The sequence below is a fragment of the Pinus tabuliformis genome, chromosome 5_1 (assembly GCF_031772625.1).
Source record: "Pinus tabuliformis cultivar Carrire ecotype Pingquan chromosome 5_1, CPIR1, whole genome shotgun sequence".
NCBI classification, from domain to species: Eukaryota; Viridiplantae; Streptophyta; class Pinopsida; order Pinales; family Pinaceae; genus Pinus; species Pinus tabuliformis.
In genome coordinates this window covers 917,052,998-917,065,300 of record NC_142305.1, presented here as the reverse complement: position 1 = coordinate 917,065,300, position 12,303 = coordinate 917,052,998, and the positions used below count along the sequence as shown (strand labels likewise).

At 43.3% G+C, this 12,303-nt stretch overlaps 1 protein-coding gene across 2 annotated transcripts in view; it reads left to right on the top strand.

The window, feature by feature from the left end:
* LOC149167787 (F-box protein 7-like) overlaps positions 1-12,303 on the top strand; it is a 518,393-nt gene that overhangs the window by 100,267 nt on the left and 405,823 nt on the right. For both annotated transcript variants that reach the window (XM_089433153.1, XM_089433152.1), the window contains exon 3: positions 7,586-7,698. In XM_089433153.1, coding sequence (XP_089289279.1) covers positions 7,586-7,698 — 113 coding nt within the window. The remainder of the gene's footprint in view (positions 1-7,585; positions 7,699-12,303) is intronic.

The following is a 12,303-nucleotide window of genomic DNA, read 5'->3' as shown; positions in this document are numbered from 1 at the left end:
ACTCCATCTCCAACTTCCTCCAATCGGTCGTGACTCTGCCAAGTGAATAGAGCCACTGGACTCCCAACACCATGTTGGTGTCCGGTATGTCCACCACAAAGAAGTGATTTGTCATGGAGTAGTTCCCCATGGTCACTATCAAGGTTGGCACGTAGCATGTGCACTGCATGGTCCTATCCTCAGGCACAAGAACTAAGAATCCCTCAAACTCCTCAGTTGTGATGCCCATCCTCTGAACCAACTGGGCATCAATGAAATTGTGGGTAGCCCCACTGTCCACCAGAACTGATACATGCTACCCCTGAATAGTGCCTCTAATCCTCAGGGTCAAAAACTTGGGTTCCCCGCGCAGTGATGCAAGGACCCCTTCGGAAGGTGCGATGTAAACTCCCCTTGTCGGTGGTGGTGGTGGTGGTGGTCCTCCCTCCTTAGGCGCTGCGCTGTCATCTCCACCCATCTTAAAATATGTCTCATCCTCTGCATCTCTGTCAGAGAAGACCTTGATATAATGGGCCTTGCCTGCTGCACATTTGTGGCCTGGTGCCCACGGCTACTAATAGTCTCCTCATCCATATGCCCACACCCCTGATTGGTCCTCGGTGGTGGAGCCTTGGTGTCTCTTCCCCTCTGCTGGAAACCTTGTCTGGGGGGTAGTGGTGCTTGAGCCCTAGGTAGGGCATCTTGTAGGTCTCGGGTTCAACCTACTGCGTCCTGTAATGTAGTTGTAATGGCTCTGCTAGCTGTTGATTTTGGGTAGCATCGGATGTGCTCTAGCCATGAAATTTGGTGGAGAGGCTAAGGCACATGAGATCTCCAAGACCTAGAAATCGTTTGGAGAAATTCCACCCAGATGAAGAGATATTAAAATAATTAATATTTTTAATGGGTCCCTAAGTCTAAACTTAGGAAAATAAAAATATTAATGTGTATTAATATAAAATGGGTGAGAAAGTTCTAAGTGATGAGGATCAAGCCAGTTCTAATCTTAGCCGTTGATTAGGGACTTAATCTCGGCCGTTGAATCGTCAATAGGAAAAATATAAGAGGAGGCTTGAGGGTCAGTTGGAGACACACCAAGAGAGATCAAGAATTCGATTTTCTAGGGCAGGGTTTGCTAGGAAATCGAGTTAGTGATCAGTTGCAGCGAGGGGTAGTTCAGTAAGGGATTTTCATCTAAGGCTGAAGAATACATAGTGGAGAGGCAACGTAGTGCAGGGAGAGACAGTGTAGGCCCTAAAGGGGCTGACGCAGAGGCCGTAGAGCTGACATAGAGGACGCAGAGGCTGACGTAGGCAGCGCAGAAGACGCAAAAGTTGACCTTGGGGCTCAGAAGCAGCGCTGGGAGATTCCGTGGGGCAGACTGGGAGCAGATCAATAGATTCCGAGTCGGGAGAGGGTGACGCAGCTCCTGAAGGGGTGACGCAGTTCTTGAGCAGTGCTTGGAGCAGCTTTTGGTGTCTAGCATAGGGAACAACTGGAGTCATTGTGGAGTTTGATCATCTAGTTGCTGATTTGCCAGAATATCTATCTCCGGATAGAGGTAATACTGCCGAGAAAATTCTCTATTGGGTGAGCCATTTCTGGCACCCTAATTGTATTCACGAAATCTGCTTAATAATACAAACCCTCTATATGCTGCACTGATTTTCCCGAATTGGGTTTTTCCGGGGACGATTGTCCAAAAATAATGGTGTCCGTTGTGTTATTGTCTCAGTTTATTTCAGTGCATGATCTGTATATTTGTGAAGGCTGTAATAGTGTTTACTTCAATGTTTATGCAATTAAATAACTTGTTAATGTAAAGAACAAGTAGGAGATTGTAAACCAGTAATTGCAGTAGGGGTTTCTGATGTGTTAGATTCAGGAATTTTCACATGGTATCAGAGCGATTGTAGATCATAGACGACTAAAGATACTAGCCAAGAAATCCGAAGAATTTGCAGCAGAAAAGCAGCGGTCTTGAGTGACCGCGCTGTTCTAGAGCCAGAGACGCAGAAGGAAGAGTGACGCAGTGCAGAGAAGGTGATGCAGAGACTCACGTAGTGCTTGCGTCAACACTCTGAGCCAGGTGAAGGTGACGCAATAGCTGGGAGGAGCCCACGCACTAGATGCGTCAGCTATCCAGGCCAGCGCAGAGGCAGAGGGGAGCATATCAGGCTTACGCAGTGCCAAGTCATCTTTCTGACCCAGGAAGGATTGATGTAATGGCCAGGAGGAGATGATCCAGCTCTCACTGTGATTGTGCAGAGCCAAAATGGCTTAGATTCTTTAGTTGCTGGGGCCAAGGGAGCTGAGCAGATTTTGATTTGAGGACCTGGTGGGATGTTGTTTATGTCAGTGCAGAACAATGTTTAAGGAGACTGAACCAAGGTAGAACGAAGCACTACCTCAACAAATTTCTAGACAAGAAATCTAGATTCGGGTGCAGCAGCAAAGGAGGATTGGAGAGGAGTGATTTGATAGTTGGCCGGAGGATTTACGAGAGGGAAATCAGGACTTAGAGGGAGTCTAGAGAAGAGGCGCAGAGATGGCAGTGAACAGATTGAGGGATCAGGATAGATTGGATGGGGCTTCCAATTTTGTCATTTGGAAGGCCAGGATCCTGGCAATCCTGGATAAATGTCACATCAAGGACTATGCCTTGAGAACAGTAGTTGTCCCAGTTGACCTTGATGCAAATGAGAAGTATGAGGAGGCCTAGGCGAAGGCAAAATGTATGATCCTAGATGGGGTCAAGGATCATGTAATACCACATATTGCTGAGAAGAACACAAGAAGGGAGATGTGGCAGACCCTGACCACCTTATACTAGGGCTCTTCCGTGCAGTGGAAGATGTTATTGGAAAATTAGTTGAGGTCATATTAGATGCAGAAAGGGGAGGAGATAGGTCCCTTCCTTTTCAGGTTGCAAGGGATTCACGACCAGCTTACTTCCGTTGGGTCTACACTGGATCCAGAGTTCATGGTCAAGACTGCCCTGAATGCAGTCTTCGAGGAGTGGGAGACATTTGTCCAAAGCATTTTGGGTAGAGTGACTCTCCCCAGTTGGGAGGAGATGTGGGCAGCTCTTCGACAGGAAGAGCTCAGGAGATTGACCAAGATGGGGAGTAGCGGTAAGGGAGTTCGAATCAAGAAGGAGGAGGAGGATGCAGCTCTCACATCAGCGGGACAGCAGGGGTTTCAAAAGAGGAAGAAGAAAGACATCTCCAAGGTCAAGTGCTTGAATTGTGAGGAGCTGGGACATTATGCCTCTCAGTGCCCTAGGAAGAAAGGCAAGGGAGAAGCTTCCGACTCAAAGGCAGCTCCAGCAAAGGCAAAGAAGGATGTCGAGACTGATGACGTTTGTGCCATGAGTGCTCATGCGCCTCTAGAGAAGAGGTGGGGAGACATAGAGCTGTAGTCGAGAGGACTATAGAAGTGGGGGCAGGATCCTTGAGGTGCCCAAAATCTTGGATCACATACGGCTACGGGAGCCCTTAACAACAGTAGCATGATGACAGGTGTCAGGTGGAGCAAGGTGTGATGGAGCGGCAAGGCAGTGCTAGAGTGCAGAAATTTGTAGCAACATAGTGGAGGTTGCAGCAGTGCGAGAGGCACAGAAGAGGTTGCAGTAGTGCAGTGGCAGCAGAGGGAGCACAGGATAGCAGCAGAGGTAGCTCCAGCATCACGAGGCTTCCAGATTGACCAGGATGTTAGTGTTTGGGAAAAGCCAGTTACTTACTTCTCGGTAACTGAGTTGCAGTGCAACAGTTAGTAGTGGCAGTACTATGGGCAGCATGAGGCAACATTTTGAGAGGGAGCTGCAATACAGATGTAGCAGTGGCAGTGGCAGTGTCATGGGCAGCAGTACAGGAAGCAGTAGTGCAGTGGATGTGGGGCAGCAGGCCTAGCATCAACACAGAGGACCGATGCAGATGATCAGTGTAACACTTCCATGATTTAGTGTTGCTAGAGCACATTCCTCGCTAAGAGGGAGTGTTGATTTTGGGTAGCATCGGATGTGCTCTAGCCATGAAATTTGGTGGGGAGGATAAGGCACATGAGATCTCCAAGACCCAGAAATCGTTTGGAGAAATTTCACCAAGATGAAGAGATATGTAAATAATTAATATTTTTAATGGGTCCTTAAGTCTAAACTTAGGAAAATAAAAATATTAATGTATATTAATATAAAATGGGTGAGAAAGTTCTAAGTGACGAGGATCAAGCCAGTTCTAATCTTAGCCGTTGATGAGGGATTTAATCTCGACCGTTGAATCGTCAACAGGAAAAGTATAAGAGGAGGCTTGAGGGTCAGTTGGAGACACACCAAGAGAGATCAAGAATTTGATTTTCTGGGGCAGGGTTTGCTGAGGAAATCGAGTTAGTGATCAGTTGCAGCAAGGGGCAGTTCAACAAGGGATTTTCTTTTGAGGATGAAGAATACATAGCAGAGAGGCAACGCAGTGCAGGGAGAGACAGTGCAAGCCCTAGAGGGGCTAACATAGAGGCCGTACAACTGACACATAGGACATAGAGGCTGACGCAGGCAACACGAAAGACGCAAAAGCTGATGTTGGGCCTGAGAAGCAGTGATGGGGAGATTCTGTGGGGCAGACTGGGAGCAGATCAGCAAATTCCGAGCCAGGAGAGGGTGACGCAACTCCTGAAGGTGTGATGTAGTTCCTGAGCAGTGCTTGGAGCAGCTTTTGCTGTCCAGCGTATGGAACAACCGGAGTTACTGTGGGTTTTATGATTCGGTTGTTGATTTGCCGGAATATCTGTCTCTAGATAGAGGTACTACTGCCGAGGAAATTCTCTTTTGGGTGAGCTATTTCTGGCACCCTAGTTGTATTCACGAAATTTGCTTAATAATACAAACCCTCTATATGCTGCATCGGTTTTCCCGAATTGGGTTTTTCCGGGGATGATTGTCCCAAAAATAACAGTGTCCCTTGTGTTATTTTCTCAGTTTATTTCAGTGCATGATCTGTGTATTTGTGAAGGCTGCAATAGTGTTTACTTCGATGTTTATGCAATTAAATAACTTTTTAATGTAAGAACAAGTAGGAGGTTGTAAACCAGTAACTGCAGTAGGGGTTTCTGATGTGTTAGATTCAAGAATTTTCACACTAGCCCTTCTATAAACATGTAGATCCTCCTAGTCTCCGACAAATCTGCACCATCATAGACAACCTCATAAACTCTGAGATATATGCCTTAGCATTCCCAGTCTGCTTGAGCCTTATCAACTCCCCAAAGTACTCCTTAGGGTCTTTCCTCTCAAACCGCTCTAACACCCTCCTGGTGAAATGATCATAAGTGGTCACCCTTGCATGTCCCAACGTGGTCAGCCCATGGAACCACCAGTGATGAGCTTCCCCTTCCAGATGCAATGTGGCAATCTTGATTGCTTCTCCCTCCGTCATTTGATTCAACTGGAAATAGACATCCAACTTTTTGACCCATGCTTTCGCTGAACTCTTGGAAGAGCCATTGAAACTTGGGAGAGGACAACCTCTCCAATCTGCTGTTGCGCTGCTCTAGCTCTGCACGGAAGATGCCCAAAAATACGCTGCTTGCTGAATAGAACTGTTACTAGGGCCCTCTTCGGTGCTCAGAAAATTCTAGGAAATTAATCCCGGTCTCTCCACCAAATACCCAGTGTAAACCATGAAGGATTTGGCCAATGATTGACTTCGGAAATTCGGCCCTATTTTCCCTCAATGGCTCAACTGCTGGGTGATTTGACCCACCTGTAAATCCTGTTGCAAATGGTCTCCAAAATAGCTGCAATCCTCACCAAAATACTTCCCCGACCTTCTCCCCAAGTTTCAACCTCACTCCTCAACCTCCTGGAGTGCCTACACCATGAAGTGCGCAGTCCTTGCGCTGCTGTAGCTAAACCTCTCCCTGAAATCGGACTTCCTGCTGCTTGTACAAACTGATAAGGGTAGGACTCCCTCCTTGGGCTGGCACTCGAAGTCCACCGAAGCAAGGGTTGAGATCTCCGCTCGGAAACACTCGTGTGCTAAACAACACTTGTAGACTTGGCTTCAGCTCAAGCGTGCTATTGTCAAAAGACAATTTTGCAAATGATGAATGAATGAGAAATTGAGTCTCTTCCTCTTTTTGTCAAGAAGCCTCCAAAATGCCCATGTGGGCCCAACTCGAATTCCCCATACCTAATCTGCCCCAATGAGAGCATACTCCTCATGTGGGCCGAAATTCCTACAAGGTTGCTCCCATGCTTCACTAAGGCTGCAATATTTCCTCCAGCTCTAATGTTCGGGTGTGCTCTAAGCCAAAAATCTCGTGCTGGACCTGTAAACCAACATTTCCTCAGTGCAACCGTGCAATATAGCAAAAATGATCAAAATTGATATTTCACTTAGCAAAATGCTAAGTGGTAATGTCACAGCCCCTGAAGAAAAAGTGGTAAATCTGTGAAGGAGTTCCTAGAGCAATGTAAATCCATAACCTTAGTTTTGCTAAGGTTTGTGTCAACTGTCTTTAAGTTTGCTGTGTATGATTTTAACTGTCTTTAAGTTTGCTGTGTATGTTTTTTTTATTATATGGGTCAATCTTGGTTATTAGGATTTCTAACTACAGGATGATGATTAATCGTTTTTTTTTGAAGAAATAAGATGGCTTAAATCAGTTACATAGTGATGTGTGGGGTTGCCTGGGGTGTCTGGTGATCCTCCCATTCTTGCCGAGCAAATTGTATGCAGACATGATGATCACTGTTCTGATGTGTTAGGAGCATAATTTGATTAATTCTTTTGTGAAGTTTTAATATGATTTTCACTGTTCAGTATATTATTTATTTCATTTATCCTATTTTTGATGCCCGTGTGTGTGCATGTGACAGTGCATTCATCTCATGTCTAATCACTTGTTCTCCTTGCCCTTCAATGCTGTGTGCTACTTGGAAGGATTACAACTCGACTGAAACAATAGTTACCATGAAAACAGTGAGGCAAAGAAGCATACTTAGGTTTCCATAGCAATGTCTTATTATGAATTCTCCTACTTCCAATACTTTTTATTTCATAGGTAATCTGTGGTTTCATAGGTTCTGATATTGAGCTTGGGGATTAAAGATAACACTGTGGAGGTTATTTGAAGCAATCTTCAAGCCCTTTCTTTTCTTGGGAAAATATTTGTTATTATATTCTTATGAGCTTACAGACTAAGAAATCAGCTGTAGTTTGCTTCATTGTAAATCTACTTTAATTTCATTAATGGGTGCTGCATATAATATAGATCTAGGTTGGAGGTGTTGTATGTTTAATTGTCTATTTGCAGTGACAAAACTGTAAGGCCCTACATTCAGGATTTAATTGTGTTGAAGCTTTCTGAACTTCATTCTGAGTAACAACCCAATTTGATTAATTGTTCGAATTCATTGGAAGAGTGAAATTTATGGATTTTCATGCTGCAATGTACAAAGAGGTAAAGCTCATTAATTGCAGAATGGATAGATAGATGACCATTGGAATGTTGATTCTGTATATTGCAAAACTGGTTAGAGAAAGTTATTCTTTCTCAGACTATTCAAAACAACAAATGTTTTATGAACTTTCGATTCTGCCCCATGCAGGTTTGTATGGAACAAGAGTTCGACCAGTTCCTGCTTTTGGAAGCTTGAGCAATAAGCCTGCTTCTGACCCAGCTCTAATACACCGGATTTTACCTGATGAGCTGCTTTTTGAGGTACTTGCCCTCAGATTTCCTATTTACTTTCATTAGTATTTTGCTTCCAAAAATAGCAACATCTCTTCCTTGTTTAGGTATTTGAGTTCTTTCTTTGTTGAAGTTTTCCAGATAATTATGTTTGTATTGAATGACACTATTGTGAATCCCTGCTGTTCTAGTCCATGATGGGTAAGAATTAGATTTTAACTTTGGGAAATTTAGAAGGCTAATTAAGTCGTTTTTTGTTCATCTGTAATATTCCCTTTTAAATTATTTTGTAATCCTCCCAGACTTCTCCCCAAATTTCCTCAATAAAAATTTAAGAAATAATTTTACCGTAAAATTTAATTAAATTCAACAGGAAAAATTGGAGAGCCCAAATTTTATTTAAATCCATACAAGAAAAATAAAGAGCCAATAACCATAATTTCCAGATGAAATTCCACAACAAAATTCCAGCCAATTTTTATCAATAAATTCGAGGGAAATTTACACAAAAATTGTTCGTGAATCTTGTTAGCAAAATTTCGTTGGCTCCCCCTTAAACAACTCAGCCTCCTCCAAGAAGAAAATGTTGATTTTCTAGGGCATAATAATTTCCTTCATCACGATAACTACTTCCAATGATTAGTTAACATTAATTGCACATAGTATTCATTCGAAAATCATTAAGCTGTTATACAGAAGAAAAATATCAACCATTAAACATGAAAGAGAAGTAGAAAAATAACCATGAAACCATGAGACAAGAGACACAAAATTAGGCCTGAGGCCAGAGCAAAACCCACAAGGGGAAAATCCAGAATTATTTCCTTATGAGAGAGATAGAGTTCAAAAATTCATCAATACAGCAGAAATATCATCAAGATAATAGTCAAACCAATAAGTTATAACCAAGATCAAGAGAAATCCTCCAAGCCTTCCATCTGAAATTTGGCCCTCCTATTCTCCTTCCTTCTTCACTAGAACAGAGATATCAAGATACAAATTGATGTGCCAAAATGATGGAGGAAAGCTCTCCTTTATATAGACTTTGAAGGGGGTCAAATGGGTGCCTCTTAGGGGCCCAGCCGACCTGAACAAGAAAGAGGCCGACCTGAATATTTTAGGAGGAAAAAATAAAAATTGAATTTTCGAGTTTCTTCATGGTGAAAATACCGACCATGGCTACCATATTTTCCAACAGAAAAACGCTGGCACTTGCAATCTCGTCCTTCAGGTTGCGATTTGGCCCTCTTCCTGAGAAATATTTGGGCCTCCAACAAATAAATCAGTCGTCCTTGAAGATATGCATACTGCTGCAATTGGACCCTTCTTCTCTAATGTAATATCCCAAATGGAAATTAACAGTGATAAACAAATCAAATTAAGCACATCTTGATCTAACACAAGAAATGACACATGCAATCAGGTAACTAGAAATGCTCCTAAATTAATATGCCAAAATGGGCCAATTTTTATTATCAAATGATAGGAGTACAATGTATGATGGAAGGAATGCACTTGGGCTTGCTCAAGGCAAGCTACAAGCCTCAGGTGTCCAACAAAGTCTGCCCAACTGCTGTAGAGCAACTCCTTTGCAAGCTTAGTGAGACTGCATTGCCGACTGGAAAAAAACTGAAGATTTGTGCCACCTCCGGTGCTTAGAAAATTCTGCAAAATTAGCCCCGATCTCCTCTATACAAACCCACCAAAACCCATAAAGAGTTTGGTCTAGTTCCGACCCCTGAAATTGACCCCCAAATACCACAACCTCCACAACTGGTTGGAAAATACCACCCTCCTGAAAACCTCTGCTACAACCCTCCAAATGGTGCCAAAATGCTGAGCTTTTCTCCCTCGGATAACTCCCTCAATTCCTCTGCACAACCTAGCTCCACAAGGCCTCTCCTCAACTCCCAGGTGTGCCCATAATTTGTCTCCTGCACAGGCCCTGGGAAAGAGAAATTCGACCTGCCCCAAAGCAACAATCTCCGGCCCCCAAATTCTTCACAAGGCTTAGTCTTCCCCTGGAGTAGCTATACTAAATTTCTCCCAACAAAACACCCCTGGAAGCCAGCTGAAATGAGTGATACGATTTCCCAACTGCGTCCTCCTTGGAGTACGAATTGGCTGAAGGAAACCTGCTGAATTGAGCTCCAACTCCACAAATCTCCTCACCCACGTAGCAATGGATTACCTCCCTAGGGTGGCACTCGAAGTCCACCGAAAGAAGGGTGAGCTCTCCCCTTGGAAAGCTCTGTGCTAAGCAACACTTGTGACCCAGCTAAATAGCTTGAGCAACAAAGAAAATAGATAAGTTGACAAAAGATCCCAATAGCTGCTATGCCCCTTCTATTTATAATTTTGACTTTCCTCCCCATGTGGGTCCCTCCATCCAATATTTTGACCTCTTTCCTTGGCAAATTCGACCTTTCTCTCCAAGGGGTGCGTATTACATGTGGGTGTGGCCCCCAATTTCCACTAACAAAATTATTTCGGCCCCCTTCTCCTAAGTCTAATCCCCAAAATTTTTTGGGCCCCCATAATAGTCAAAAATGCAAAATTGTGAAATTGATTTTAGGGAAATTATTCTAAGAAGGAATATTACATTTGATGTGTGCCAATGAAGAACCTAAAGTGGTTGTCCCTCTTGGCTAGCTAGGGTGGACATTTCACCACCAAAACTAATCGTCACTAGCTAGGGTGTATAGTTCCAACACTGAAAATGAGATTTCCACAAGTGTTTCCCCTCACACAGTAAGCTACTAGAGGTTGCAAAACAATTATCAAAAATCAATAACCAATGCTTGCTTAAAAGTGAGCTCCAATTCTCTTTTATGCCTTTATATTATAATACCATGAGTCATCAGAATACCATGGGTCATCAAAATACCATGGTTTTTCTCTTTATAACCCCTTTTTAATTTAATTATTCATTACACTTTTTTCGGTGCTTCTTTTTCTCCAAGTGAAAATGAACAATTAAATCAATTTTTTTGGAAAGGAACATTACAATCATGCCTTCTCAAGATTGCTTTCCCTTAAGCAATCTAGAACCTGCATATCAAGACCACGATCCCAAATATGCCTGTAGAATGTTCCAATGTATGACTGTTGTACCATCCTAATGCAATGAAACCCAATTTTACTGCTATACTTTGCCAGGTTGTGAAGCAACCCACTATGTTTCCACTACTCCAGTCTGATATAGTTACAAGTTGAAAATATGCTCACATAGAAACCTGTTACACGTCTTGAAGTAAATCATTTTTGATCAAAGGCTTTTGTTCCCCATAAGGAGATCCTTTTCAAAGAACAATTGAGATCTCTCCCACAACAAGCCTATTCACCATGTCCCCCACTCCATTTCTTTCACTATTAGACTGCCTTTGTGCAACAACCATAGCCTCAACCTCTATTATGGAGTCCTCTCTATTTTCGAAAATGTCAGTGATTCAAACAACTTCTTGAAGACCACTCATCAATGCACCACCAATAGTGTCTAGATTCTCTTTACAGATTTCCTCCCTAATAAAGAATAGACAATTTTTTACAGGCCTGCCCAAAATATCATAGTCCTCTCCAGAAGCACCAACTGCAACATAAGAATGAGCACCCCCACTGAATCAGTCACCACCTTAGTTTGTAGCAACAGATGCAATGGGGTCTGGTCCAACAGTTTCTTTGTAATGTTCCTAGTTAGGAAAAATAGTGATATACAAAGCAAACATCAAATTACACCATAGGAAATTTCAAACTTTAGCATGCACCCATTAAAAACCAGAAATGTAGAAGCAACTGAGCCATTTTATTATAAACTGGAGCAAGAGTACAAATATATGGAAGGAATGCACTAGGGCTTGCAGGGCTTGCCTCAAAGGCAAGCGGGGAAAATCCCAGGTGAATAAATATGAAGCCCGGATGCTACTATCAATTGCCCGAGTACTGCTCTGCACTGCCCCAACAATTCTACATTGTCGACTGCAAAGATATCGCTGGAAACCCCTCCTCAAGTTCTTAGAAATTTGTGCAAAATTACCTCCAATCTCATCAAGCAAAACCCACAAAAACCTAGAAAGGGTTTGGTTTAATATCGACCTTCGAAAATCAACCCCCAAAGGCCCTACGCTCTCCACTAGTTGCCGAAATACGCTGCCTGTCAATGCACCAACAAACCTCCCCAAAAACACTGCAAAAACGTTGCAATCAACTCCACAAATATTGCCCTCATTTCTCTCGGCAAGTTCTAGCCTCAATGAGCAAGCTCCTCACTCCCACGTGTGCCCAGTGACACCTTTCTGCGTAGGCCCAGGAGCAACAAACTCACTCCAGAAAATAGTTGTCTCCTCCAGCGCCCGAACTCCCAAAAAGCCTACACAATACTTGAGCTCCCTTCTCCTAATTTCCTTCGGCAATTGCTCCCAGAAAGAGCACGACTCCCTCAAGAGCCTCTCCTACATCCTCCATAAATACACATTGCATTGGCAAATCTGAATGCAAATGTTGGAAAAGGCACTGTAAGTCTCCTCCGAATAGGTGTGAGAGAACCTCTCTAGGTGGCACTCAAAGTCCCGCGAAGAAAGGGTGAGTTTTCTGCTTGGAAAACTCGTGCTGAACAACAAGTGACCCGGCTAAGTAGCT